The sequence below is a fragment of the Scomber scombrus genome, chromosome 15 (genome assembly GCF_963691925.1).
Source record: "Scomber scombrus chromosome 15, fScoSco1.1, whole genome shotgun sequence".
Lineage (NCBI taxonomy): Eukaryota > Metazoa > Chordata > Actinopteri > Scombriformes > Scombridae > Scomber > Scomber scombrus.
Window position 1 is genome coordinate 6,022,629 of NC_084984.1, and position 14,423 is coordinate 6,037,051.

The window sequence follows — 14,423 nt, forward strand, 5'->3', positions numbered from 1 at the left end:
CCAGAACTTAATCCAGAAAGGGTGTTGTGGATCTGGTCAATCTGGGGCCTAGGCTACATTCAACAACTTTCTATTGCATGGTTGAGTGTTGTTACCTTTATCTTTAGTTACGTGTGTGTGTGTGTGTGTGTGTGTGTGTGTGTGTGTGTGTGTGTGTGTGTGTGTGTGTGTGTGTGTGTGTGTGTGTATCTGGGTCACCCACTTCTTGTTGTATTGGCCTAGATGGGGTCTCCCCTTAAATTCTCCCCAGCTTCATAAACAGCAACCCTCACCCTGATTAATAGTTCTTACAGCACCTCTGTATTGCTAGCTGCAGTCACTCCTGACATTCTTGTACATGGTTTTATTGCTGTCTAAAAAAAAAGAAATTTAGATTTTTTTTTCTGTCATTTTAATAAAAATAACAGTTTTCAACATAAGAAACCTGGACTCTGCTATTTACTTCTCTGTGTTATATGGGTCAAAGTCAAAGAACTGTCTTTAATTGTAGACACTACAGAAGTGAACTGTTTTAAGAACCACATATGAGGGACTGTGTATGATACTACTTTTCAGTAGGTATGGGTAAGTTAGTCTTTCTTGTTGATAGATAGATAAATATAACATTCCATGTGTGTATCAACTAAGAAAAAATAAAACCACATTTATTTATAAAACCAGTATTTATAAAACCAGTGTAACTATTTTATTTGCAAAATGCGAATGCATATTGTATATACATGCATTTAGTTTTTTTTATAACCTATATTGGGTTATTCACGACACCTTAAATTGTGCAAGAGTTTATTATTCCTTTTCTACCAATGAATTCAAGTGGAGATAATCTTTAATCTTTAATTCTTGTTTTGTCAAAACTGACCAGGGTTAAAAAAAAATCCTCATACAAACTCTTTCCAGTGCTCTGAGGGGCTTTAAAGTTTTACAAGCAGACATTTTTCATGATGTTGATGATTGTTTTAATAAATAAATTTAGTAAAAGTATGTCTGATTGTTTATGTTGTGTGAATGAACTGTCTTACTGCTATCTTGTGTACATGCAATCTCCTCTCAGGTGCAAAAGATATGTTGATCTCAATGAGATTTCCAAAATAGAAGATAAAAAACTTAAAGGGTTTTGGGGTAGGTTACTCCTTTTTCAATCACAGGGGCACTTGAAAATCTACTGCCCGGTCATGACTGATTTTACACACACTACATGCTTGCTGACTCCACCTGCCCTGTGACGCATTAGATGGATTTGGGTTTTTAACCCTGAGTACGGGTTTCCAGGAAACCTTTACGCCGCCTAAATTGAAACAAATAGGTCTGCAACCCGCAACATTAACCTAGTCTACACCGCCTATAAGTTAAACATAAGCACTTGAAGGGTGGAGTTTGTTAAAGGTGAAATCTTACGTTGGCCTGTGTGGGAGGAAACCTAGCCTGGGATCCCAAACTCGGGGCAGTAAAATCCCTCAGCTGCTGCAGCCAGCCTGGCTGTACTTTGACAGCTCGGTACTCGACGTCAGGTCACTGTATGGTACTTGGCGACGTGTCATCGACCATTTAACTGCATGACTGTCTGTTTTACACGGCAAGTGAACCATTTGACTTTACACAAAGGTGTTTCTCTAGCTAACAATATAGTTATGTGTTGGGTTTAGTAAGTAACGCTGCTAACTGGGAGAAAGCAACTTGTTAGCTGCCTAGCATTAAGGACCCTCCCATTACTGGGACGGCTAGCGGCTGTTAGCCACACTGTGTCACTGAGCCATCAATTTGGTAACTACCTATTTACTTTCTTCATATTTATTCACATTTCTACTTTGAACAAGGTTTGTTAGGGGTTTCTCCAGTTAGCCAGTGCTTTGTGACCCTCACTTGTTTTCTTTTACAGGCAACAGTTATTGTTTATCTAGGCTCAGCTGTAGCTCGCTGCCTCTATTGTTTACATGGATAGCGGTCATCTGAAGAGCTCCATGGGCATGTGGAGGCTGTAACAAGACTGGATCAAAGCACAGACCAACCACTGTGGAAATATGGAAATGGACCTGGGAGCTAGCTAACGTCTGTTGACGTTTAGACAAGACGTCTACAGCCAACTCTCGACCAAAAATGAGGATGAACGGGGGTCTAAAGGATGACAGCTGTGCCTGCTGGACTGTTTGACTTCGTGTGGGCGTTGGACAAAGGGCAGGGGTTTGTTTGTCCACATTAAAGCTTAACCTAATGCAAGATTACACGAGGAGAAAAGAAAGTACAGGTTGTTGGGAACTGGATCGCCCGTCTGGCACTGGGATGATGCTTAAGACCCTTCTTATCACCAGTCTGCTTGGCTGGGCAAAATGTCAAGAGAGCCAGAGCATGACACTAGAGGAGAAGACTGTCATCAGGTGAGAAATGTCTAGACAGACATATGACAACACTGTTCATGAGTGATTGTGTAAGCCTCTGCACACTTTTTGTGTCATCATCTGGTTAAATTAATACATTTCCCCCCTTTTTTGTAGGGATCAAATCATTGAAATGTTTGATCACGCTTATGGCAGTTACATGGTAAGATATTAACTTTGTACTGATTGTTATTACCACTACATTTATGTTTGCATGTTGCATAAGTTCAGTAGGGAGTTAAGACACTGTGAGTCAGTGGCCCAATGATCTGCTTTGGTGGGGTTGTGAAGAAAGCAAGTCTGCAGAGTTTGGTTGCAGCTGCTAACATCCTATGATTCCTGTGGCAGTATTGATTGTTATGTGTTAAGCAGTGGCTCATACAGTGTTTTATATAGAAACTTGTGTCTGTATGAGTAAAATACAGGAACAGGCAGGGTGTGAGAGGAAGAATGGAGCTGCATGTTCCTGTGTGCATGAGTGAAATAAATTACAGGTTTATTGTAAGTTGTGCAGCAAAGTGTTAGTAAGAACCTGATGTTTAAATCATCTATGGAGACATTGGGAAGAAAGGATGGGGCAGATGCTAACACTGGTCACAAAAATCAGTGTAAGGTGAGGAAGATTGTGGAAATACAGGATACACAGTTTCTTTCTTTCTTTTCATTATAAATGCAGTCTGACTGTTGTGTGTTATGAAGGAACTTTCTGATATTAATACACAATTTACATTGTTTCTGCAGAAGTTTATCCCCTGAGGTCAGTGACTCTCAATCGACCCTCAATAGTGGATTTTTTCGGCACATATCACAAATCTGAGGGCTTAAATATCTTAATGACTATATGCCAGCATGTCGTAATTTTTATCAAATAAACCACATTGTATGTAGTGAATTTTGCACAAAAAACCCCCCAAAAAAAACTGGTCAACGCTCTCAGATGTCAGTTTCTGTACTGCATTTTCTTCTTTCTCACAGGCAGATACATTCACCCGTACCAACAGATAAACACAGATGAACAAATATAACTGAATAGTTTATAGTTCGAGCAGTAATTGTCAGTACCAAGAATCACAATTCATTGAAACCATCTTATTAGAAACTGGTTTAAATCTGGGATACCGATTTTAAATTGATGCTCTGTCCTGGAATAGCAGGTAAATTATGGGAGAATTGGTGAGTGGAAAACCAAACAGGACTATTAGAGATGCAGCACCCAGTTTCTTTTCTGTTCAGGAGTATTTTCAGCCCTCCAGCTATGCTTCCTTAATGGACAGTTGGTGTTGTTTGTGTTTCAGAAATATGCCTATCCAGCAGACGAGCTGATGCCTCTAAGCTGCAGGGGGAGAGTCCGTGGACAGGAGCCCAATAGAGGCGACATAGACGACTCATTGGGGAAGTAAGTTCATCATCCACTGGCATCTGAAGCCTAGAAAGACCCAGTGAGGTTTATACAGCCACAACAGTTAAATTAGCTAAAGGAAACAAGCCATGTATTATTTATGCATCAGTTGGTATCAGTGCAGACCAAAGCCAAACAAGTCTAATATCTAGAGTAAGAGTGCTATGAGTGCTTAGAGTATTCTTGAAGTTATCAAAAACCTGTGCATTTGCTTAGTTTATTAGATTTAATCCCTCTTCATCCTCTGCCTGCAGATTCAGTCTTCTCTGAAAACTGTAACAATACATTTTAATCTTTCAGCAACTATTTCTCAAACTGCATTTTCTGCAATTTTGTACCCATATTAAAGGGAATGTTAAAGGCAATATTTATGTAATGTTGTCTCTTTTGAAATGGCATTTTGCATCTTCAAAGAAGACGGAGACTGAGTAATCGTTTGCTTTTATAATGTTAAGCTCTTCCAAACAGATTTAATTTGACATGGAGTAGTAGATTCCCCAGTTCCTCAGGGGTACAAGAATTAGATGCCAATTTAAGTCTTTGGAATTTAAATCATGGACTTATAGTACAAAACATCATTTTCTGTAGCATACATGTTGCATAATGTAATTTCACTGTAAATTCTACAGATTTGACATTCAACAGCTGGTGGTTCATTAAAAATGAAACTGGATCAATGGCAAAGTGGGGTACCAGCTGCAGTCTGCTGCAGCAGAGACTCTCATCGTAACCTCTCTTCTGCCTTTTCCATAGGTTTTCACTCACACTGATTGACACCCTTGATACCCTGGTGGTGAGTATTTGCTCATCCTCTGTTTACATTAATAAAAGTAACTTGCTATAGTCTTTTAGCTTCTTTGAAATGTGCGCCTGATGTTTTTGCAGATACAGCATTAACATAAAGCACACCTTTACATTCACTTGCACCTCCTTGTTTGTCTTTACGAGCAGGTGCTAAACAAGCTTGATGAGTTTGAAGATGCAGTGAGGAAGGCTGTAAAGGACGTACGCCTGGACAATGATGTGGTGGTGTCAGTGTTTGAGACCAACATCAGAGTTCTGGGGTATAAAAAGGCTTCTGATTTACTATATAGTAGAGTATTATTTGTATGTATAACAATATTAGAGTTGAGTAAATGCTTCTAAATTTCACATCAGTACAGCTGTTATAAGACTTGATGTGTGAGGTTTTAAACCATCCATAATAACCTTAATGTTTTATGCCATTATTCTACTATTTCTTCTCAGAGGGCTTTTGGGAGCCCACGTGATGGCTGACCTGCTCCGTCAGCGTGGGGAAAGGATGCAGTGGTATAAAGATGAGCTCCTGCACATGGCCAACGAGCTGGGCCATCGATTACTGCCTGCCTTCAACACCACAAGTGGCCTTCCTTACCCTAAGGTATACCTTATGTAGTTGCAAATATTAACAGTCCAATACTTCGTTATTTAAAAGATGTTAAAGTCCCAAAAGGTTCAAACAGAAAAATCACCAAGAGTCATCCAGCTGAATGCAGTTAGAGTTTTATTCGTCGACTAATAAACATCCTCGGAACCAAAACAACACAGACAGCGTCTATGCAGAAATGATACAATGATCTCAGATAAATGTTTCTTTTTATACTGGTAATTTTGCTGACCATCGTGGAAAAGTGGGAAGTCCCCTTTGGCCGAGTAAATTTCAACCAATCAGCTTCCTTTCAAAACAACTTTTCTTGGCACCGATCAATATCATGACCACTCCATCCATTTCTCGGGTAAAATGAGTCACAGGTGCATGGAGTTTTTTCATACCAGTGATTTTTTTTTCAGAGTGTGGCCTTTAGACTTTTTTTATACAGGCACAGTTCATCGGCTGATGCCCACTTACATTGAGCTATATTCACTATAAGCCATCTCAATTATAATACTGTTCAATTACTTTTCATACTGCATTCTGTTTTTAAAGATAATAATAGTAAAAGTGTGGCATATTTAATCACATACATTTTAGTGTATAGTTATCAGATCATCAAATGGGCTTATTCACTCAGTAAGTGCAGAATCACATACACCTCCTCTTTTATCATAATGCCCTCAGTTTTGATTATCTTTAGCTAATAACAATCAATAATCAAGTACCCTGTAAGCAGATACAACATTGTTCATTGTTAATATTTATCACCCAAATTTTAAACTACACTTTGTTGAATATCACAGTTTTTATTTTAGATGTCTTAGCAGATAAAGCAGACTGTCAAATAACCACATCAATAAAGGGAAGTTCCAGTCAGTGCATTACAGGGGAACTAAAATATTTCAGATTTTAGTTAAGTAACTAAAAATCATTTTAGCTGAGTCAAGTGACAAGAAGATTTTTTTTTCCTGTTTTGGTTTTCCAGGTGAATCTGCGGTACGGAGTCCTAAATCCACTTTCACGCACAGGCACTGAATCAGACACCTGCACAGCCTGCGCAGGAACAATGATCCTGGAGTTTGCTGCCCTCAGCAGACTGTCAGGGGACTCTGTTTTTGAGGTATTACCTTCCTCTGCGTCTCTGCCCCTTTTTCAAATTTTATGTGCACTTAATTGGAAGATACTGAGATATAAAATTAGACTACAGTATTACTTTTATTACTAATTTTACTTAGTTGTAACTGATGTTAGTTAACACCTATTACTGTTTTACAGGAGCATGCCAGGAAGGCTATGGACGTCCTCTGGGAGAGGAGACAGAGAGGAAGTGACTTGGTGGGGACAGTCATCAATATCCATAATGGAGAATGGGTCCGGAGGGGTGAGGCAGTTTAAACACACTGATGCATAGTGTAAAACGATCTAAAGTTTGGTGTAGGTGAGAGATGAAAAGTGGAAGCACGCATGTTCTCACACAGACAGTGGATCAACATGATACAGAACATATTCAGAAATATACGTAAACCGCCGTATACATGGACCATAATGTAATGTAATATTGTCACTTGTGTGTTTGCAGACAGTGGAGTTGGTGCTGGTATCGATTCGTACTATGAATATCTGATGAAGGCTTACATTCTCCTCGGAGACAATGTTTTTCTGGAGAGGTTCAACATTGTAAGTTCTCGATCATCACATTCCCCATGTGAATCTATATCCACCTACTGTATTTTTCTCCCTGTTGCAATATCATTTCCAACTATTGGTTTTTGTTTCAGTTGTGATTGCTTGGGTTAAAGTGTTTTCTCATATCTTTTTCATGATGTTTACCTGTAACAGCACTACATTGCCATAATGAAGTACATAAGTCAGCCTCCCCTGCTGCTCAATGTACACATGCACAACCCCACTGTGAGCGTGCGCAGCTGGATGGACTCTCTCCTGGCGTTCTTCCCTGGCTTACAGGTCTGTAATCCTGTCCTGAGATGCACTTGATTAATTACATTTACTGCCTTTAAAACATTGAAAGGTGATGCTAACAAAGAGGTGCTGACAAATGTTAGTGATTCAGTTTAATTATAGAAATTCTTGCATACGTTTCTGGTGTGACATTTATTTTTCCCCTCAGGTTTTGAGAGGAGATCTGAAACCAGCTATTGAGACTCATGAGATGCTTTATCAAGTCACCAAACAGCACAAGTTCCTTCCTGAGGCAAATAATCTCTACTTTTTTTTCGTGGCTTTATTTAATGCCATATAGAAAATATTTTCTAGAAGCAACCAGTGTCACTAACTTCACTCTCTTTATTTGGTTAATATCCCTGTAGGCTTTCACTACAGAGTTCAGAGTTCATTGGGGCCAACACCTACTGAGACCAGAGTTTGCAGAAAGCACCTACTACCTCTATAAGGTGAACAACCTCACAGAAATAAACTATAATTTTCAAAGTACATCACACTTGTACTCACACACAAAGTACACAAAGCTTTTTCATACCAATTTGTACCGTATAAGTGTGGTTGAGACTGTGATCTGTGCAGGCCACTGGTGACCCCTACTACCTCAGAGTGGGACAGTCCATTGTGGAGAAGCTCAACGCCTATGCCAGGGTGCCTTGTGGGTTTGCTGCTGTGCAAGATGTTCGCATGTTCGCACTGGGACACATGAAGACAGGTATTGTGTAAGACAGTTGCCGGTGCAAACTTCTTTAAACGTGACAGATACATGTTTTGTAGAATTCCCACATGGAAGAATTACCTTTAAAAAGTGTTTGTTGATGAAAAAACCCAAAATATTTTTCATCAATGTGTGATAATGTCTACTGTGTCTGTGTTTATGTATGTTATTGTGTGTGTTTGTGTGTGTGTGTGTAGGATGGACTCATTCTTTCTGGCGGAGATGTTTAAATACCTGTACCTGCTGTTTTCGGAGAAGACCGAGCTGCCCATTGATATTGACGACTACATCTTTACCACAGAGGCACACCTTCTACCCGTCTCTCTCTCCACCACCCAGCCATCCTGTCAAGGCAACAGATCAGTGAGAGCAGATACTTTATCACAAACACAGATGCACATTTGATTTTTGATTTTTGATTTCAGCCTGATATAAGTTTCAAACACACATGAAGAGAAAAGGTTTAGCTCAGTCTAAAATTATTATAAGTCGGTTAAGTCTTTATTATTTATACATAAATAGTAATTACTATTAGTTGCCATACTTTATATTGTATATTGTTGTGTATTAGATTTAAAGAATGTGATTTGATATACTGTGTTCTTACTTAATGGCTACATAAATGGATAGATTTGTCTTCTTATGGCGTTACTACAATGCCATGTCTTGAGAATAATACTGACCCTTAATGTGTGACCTAATGTACATATGAATGTAGGAGCTGACAAGTGTTAACTTTGTGTCCTGTGCTCCAGGAAACTGTTTATCAAGAAGAGGATCTGTTCACACACTCCTGCCCCAGCACAGAGACTTTGTTTCCCAACAACCCTTCATTTGCCAAAACCATCCGAGACAGCTATAAGTACCTCACTGGGGTGGGACGAGCCTTCCATCCTTTACCTGTCAGGTGTGTCCATTTGTTGCATGGAGCTTTTGATGTTAGAGTGGAACCTTTTGGCCATAATTAATTTGAGTTTTAACTTTGGGTTTGTTTGTACTTTACAGGGAAATTGAACTACCACTCCACGATAACGGCATGGAGCCAGTGGAGTTCCTGAAAAGCATGGGCATCTCTATCACCCCATTGAATGAGATCATGGCTCGAGACATTGGGAATCAGAAGGTATTTTGATTACTTTATACTCATCTCAGGATCCAAAGTTCTGCTTGTCCTGCTGCTTTTTAAATTTTAACTCTCAACAGCTGAAGTAACCAAGTAATTAATGTTATCAGAATGTTATCATTTTTGTGTTTCTCTTAAATAGCGTATAGTATCTGTTCTCTCAAGTGAGAAATCATGGACTTGCAGATATTTAAAAAGAAACAGGATGTTATTTTCACATGAGGTTGAAGAGAGATGATCAAAGAAGTCAAACATTATTATGTCCCAATTTATCTAAAAATCCCTCTTTGTTGGCTAATCTATTGAGACAAGAGGGAGTAAAATGGGGATAAATATCACATTTTTTAAATATTTTTCAGGATTTGTAGTTTGCTTAGAAGTTATAGAAAAATGAATCCCGGCTGTGAAGAGAAGGAAAATCACTGCTGTCAATCATTTTTTAAAATCATACAAAGATGTTTTTTAATCTCCTGACTTTAAGACCTGGGTCTGTCCATTTGGCTGCTTAGATTTTCTCAGTGATGCACTGAAACAACACATTGAACCGTGCATTTTTACCTTTTTAAGCATGCTTTGATGGAGCTGTCTGAACAGGTTAATTATATAACCTGCTGCTCAACAAATTATATATCTAAAATTGTACATAATAACAGTGCTTAGAGTAACATGGATTCAGAAAATTATAAGCCACTTTAACCAAATAACATCTCATCAGCATTGCTATGCTCAGTTTTGTGCTTTCTTAAGCACTAAGCATGCCCCCTGTGGTATCACGAGATCTCCAGCAAGGAAAAAGGGAGATATGTCAATCATAGTAATTGGATAGCCAAATGCTTTATAAGAATTGGGTTAATAACAAAGTTAATGCAGTAAATGAAAATGATTATAATATTAAGTGTCATCGATTAACATTTTGATACAGCTTCTCTCCCATAAAAACATGACACGACAATTTGGGAAAGCAATGTTTGAAAGTAATCTGTTTTTGATCAATTAAAAAAAATATATAAATCCTTGTAGGATCAAAAAGGAGTGTACCGGGTTAAACTTGTGGCAGAGGTGAGCCAGACACCAGAGGAGGAGGAGGTGGTTCCTCATGTTGTTCAGCTCATATCCCCCCCGTTTCTGGGTAGAACAGTCCTCACCGCAGGACCTGCCAAGTTTGGAATGGACCTCACCAAGCAAGAGCATGGGGTGAGTTTCTAATGTTAGAATAATATGGTATACGGTATCAACATTAAAGCTCCCAACAATGTATAGCTTTTATTAGAAACAGGTGTTGGATTGTAATGACATGAACAAGGAAAAACTTGATATTACTTTCTAGATTTTTCCAGAACTACACAAATGTTAACTGTTTTGCCAAAAGAAATTAAACTTTTGCGCACTCTTTCTTCTGAAATGCAAACACAATAACACATGAACACAAACTCTTCCGCCGCAGGTGAAGGGCAGCATAGTGAAAGCTTCCCCCTACACAGCATGCGGGCAAATAGATAATGCAGTGGAGCTTAAAGGCCACATCGCTCTGGCTCTGCGTGGTGACTGCATGTTCGCTGCAAAGGCTCGTTGGCTGCAGGAGGCAGGAGCCATAGGAGTCATCTTCATAGGTGAGGATCCCCTCCACAGCAACAGATCTTTTTTTTTTTTTTCCTTCAGTACATCTCAAATCTCAACATGTACAGCTTAGAATAACAGTCAAATACTTGAAAGGCTGGAGCTCAGGAAAATTAAATGATTTTAATTATCCCGCGTGTTCTCTTTCTTAGACCACCATGAGGGAAGTAATAGCGAGGAAACACCACTCTTCCAGATGGTGGGGGACGGCGACTCCACTGAAGACATCACCATGCCTTTGGTCTTCCTGTTCAGCCGTGAGGGTGCCATGCTCACAGCAGCCCTGGAGGAACATCACAATGTAGATGTGCTGCTGCTTCCCAAGGAGAGGCAGCTTGGACAAGGTGAGGACCAGCAGGAAGCAGATTAAGGGATGCTGTGATATTTCTATATTTTTTTGTTATGTCAGCAAATATTGTCAGATGAAAATACCAAAACCTGTCTGTCTTTTGTTACTCTCTGACATCCATATTTTGTTAATGGCTCTCAGCTTCAACCCATTCATCCCCACTCAAGATGTACATTTTATCTTTAAAATAGAGGTTACAAATATATACCATAATCAAAAGGCAAAGTAAATAGTGCATGTGTTAGGGTCTGTTTTCAACTGGGGATTTGGCGCATTAGTGAGTATAAGTATAAGTGGGATGTGACTCAAAATAAACTACAGTGGTGATGTTGATTGCATGAAGGAACAAATCACCCACCATATGTTTTTAATAGTTTGCTACATGCAATTTTACTCTTGATTTGTTAACAATGCACTGATTGGCCTATAGGTGGGGTACAACATTCATTTTATTTGTGTATTTTGAGGCATCCATGCATCTCAACATTTCAAATTGAAATTAGAAAATTGATTCTGAATGTGAACTGAAATTACATCCAAAAATAATATTGCTATGGTTGTTTTTATATATATTTGTTTCTATGTATCTTTTAGTTTATACAGGCACTTTTTGGTGGGTGACATGTTTACTGTTGCCTTGTAATAAATATTGTCAGATCCTACTTAGATCTGACAATATTCAATATGGTTAGTCTTAGATGTAATTATTTTATCTGTTCTGTTCTGATTTTGTTTTTTTCTATTTCTGTTTTTCTGATTCTGCTTCTCTCCTCCACATTGTCCAGATAAGAAAGGCAAACCATTCGGCATGAACATCAAACTCCGGCTAGCAGAAGAGGGGGAGCTTGAGGAGGGGGCAGCCAGAGGGCCCACACTGGAGTTTGTCTTGGAGAAAGAGGAGTTGGTGCTTCTTAATGAAGAGGTGGAGGCAGAAGAGCACAAAGGAGAGCGACAATCGCAGCAGCAGCAGCAGCAGTTCTGCTCAGAGGCAGCACAGAATGACAGAACTGAACCGTGTTCAGAAGAATCGTCTCAAAGCCTAAACTCTAACAATGGACCAGACTCAAATCCTTGAACACTTCTGATCCCAAAGCAGCCAAAGTTTCTTAACACTGATCCCTCATGCGTTTCTGAATGGCATGTGCCTCAGAGCCCCTCACTGCCCTACGTGGAGCCCCTAACCGCATGTTTACAACCGATAGAGGAGAGTCAAGCAGTGTGATGACCACACTCAGATCCTTGACTCTGAAACCTAAAGATGGGTCTATATTCATTAGACAGACCGTCAAAGTGGAACTTTTAGTCCATGCTGCAGGTGTCTGAAATGAGGGGTTTTATTAGACAAAACTAGGTAGTTAAAGGCCAGACGCTGTTGGTTATTATGTGCTGGTGCTGTCTAAACCTAGCTATCGTAGGCACATACAAGGTGTTTGTGGTGATAATGATGTAGATCATTGACTAGAATTTAAAATTACCTCACCTAAGAGGAAAACATAGGCAACGAAAATGTACGTGACTACATTTTTATGCAACGCAGTTTGTTTTTAATCTAGATTGCACCTTTTCACTCAAACAAGTACTGTTAAATATTCAATAATGGTGAATAGAATATTGTTATGGCCAGTACTGGGTGTTGGCTACCATAACTTTTCAGTAATATAACGTCAGTAGATGAAGGACACAAATTGGGGCCAATTTGGGAAGTTTATTTTGTTTTGTACTCGTAAGCAACTTCAGGGAATTTCAAGAGTGAATGCAGTTTGCAAGTTTTGACAGATTTGTTTGAATGTTTGCATTTTCTTTCTGCTTGTGTGCGTGCATGTGTGTAAGGTGTGTAATTACCATTATACCCAAGGCAGCGTCATTATCACAATACATCATTGCTATTAGATAAAACTATTCCTGTCTTTACAAGTTGTCATCATCAATGAATTAAAAGTATAGCATATGTATAATAGGCTGCCACGAATCTTTGATATTTCAGACTGAAAGCAATTTTTTCAACCTATAAATAACTGTGCAAGCATTGTTAATTTAAAATTAATCATGTCCTCTTTCAGAACATTTAAAAAAATTACCAAAGCTGGTTTTCCTGGAGATAAAGTCTTCACGTAACCATTTGGTTGGTTGCTGATACAGCATCAGGCTGGTCTGCAGTCCAAGACTGCTGTGCACTTTGTGAAACATGTGGCAGATTCAAACAGAAATGATCATCCAGCCTGTCGTAGCATTTCTTTGTGTGTGTGTGTGTGTGTGTGTGTGTGTGTGTGTGTGTGTGTGTGTGTGTGTGTGTGTGTGTGTGTGTGTGTGTGTGTGTGTGTGTGTGTGTGTGTGTGTGTGTGTGTGTGTGTGTGTGTGTGTGTGTGTGTGTGTGTGTGTGTGTGTGTGTGTGTGTGTGTGTGTGTGTGTGTGTGTTGCAATAAGTAGTTTTAATTTGCAAAAAGTCAATAATCATCCCATTTATACTGAGTAATAATTAAATGTTTATAACATCTTAAAACATAATAAAAACTCTACAGGGTTAGTTTCAAAACAGACAAATAGGATTATAATATTTTGTGACGTCCAGTAGGATTTCTGAAGTGCAGCAAGTTTTTTTTTTTTTTTAAATTGGTTTATTAATGGTTGCAGCTAAACTAGAAAGGTCAGTTGTATCCTGGAAATTGTTTCCAAATGGATACAGTTGTACCCAGTGAATTTCTTTGAACGCAATTTGGATCTAGTTTTGTGTTGTCAGTCTCTATCTCTCTCACACTCTACACAAATGAGACGGAGATGTTGTGGGCATTATGATGTGTAATAACTTTATGCAACAATTCAGAAACATGCATTACTGTTAAATCAGTTTGTTCATATATTCACTTTAATCTCACTAATTATAGTTTGCATGGTTTTTGTTTTTTTGTGATACATGAAAATGTGAGCTGATTTATTTTATTAAGTTTGTACAGTGGACCTTTTCTCAATGCTGCTGAGTCAAGTCTTAATCCAACATGACTTTTTTTTTTTGGTGTTTAGTATGTATGAGAACCTGTATACCTCAGGACTGTGTACATTACTGTTCACACAGAGAAAACAACCATGAAGACAAGAAATAGGGTGTTTTTTGTATTATTTTTCATGCTATTTAATATTGTGCTCAGCTGTTTTCTAAAATTTCGGTTTTTCAGCAACTAAAATTCAAAAAGTGCCAAAAGAGATGCATGACATGGCTCCTGTTTCTGTTTCACATCTTCTCTGTATTCCGTTTCTGAGCTTTGATGAGGCTGACTCATCAGTGAATTAACTCATCAATGAATTAAAACTCACAATTTCAAACTTTTTCCTCTTTGCTTTCTGTATTTGAGATTTATATTACTCTTCATTGTCAGGATCATTGACTGAAATGGGGATATATGGTGCCATATATAATGTTATATAAGAAGAGGAAAAATCTTCTGCAAATCCATTTCATGTCACATATATATTATATCTTAAACATTTAAAACGA

At 38.7% G+C, this 14,423-nt stretch overlaps 1 protein-coding gene across 1 annotated transcript; it reads left to right on the forward strand.

Moving 5' to 3' along the window:
- Window positions 1-1,488: 1,488 nt before the first annotated feature.
- On the forward strand, window positions 1,489-14,251 carry si:ch211-282j22.3 (ER degradation-enhancing alpha-mannosidase-like protein 3). The gene is given in 22 exon segments (XM_062434402.1): window positions 1,489-1,761; window positions 1,877-2,372; window positions 2,490-2,535; window positions 3,668-3,768; window positions 4,525-4,564; window positions 4,723-4,835; window positions 5,020-5,173; window positions 6,153-6,287; window positions 6,443-6,548; window positions 6,747-6,844; window positions 7,007-7,132; window positions 7,296-7,379; window positions 7,495-7,578; window positions 7,709-7,807; window positions 7,810-7,841; window positions 8,042-8,207; window positions 8,600-8,751; window positions 8,850-8,967; window positions 9,988-10,161; window positions 10,412-10,577; window positions 10,737-10,928; window positions 11,719-14,251. Coding segments are annotated over 21 exon segments (2,640 nt in total). The 5' UTR covers window positions 1,489-1,761; window positions 1,877-2,208; the 3' UTR covers window positions 12,009-14,251.
- Window positions 14,252-14,423: the final 172 nt, after the last annotated feature.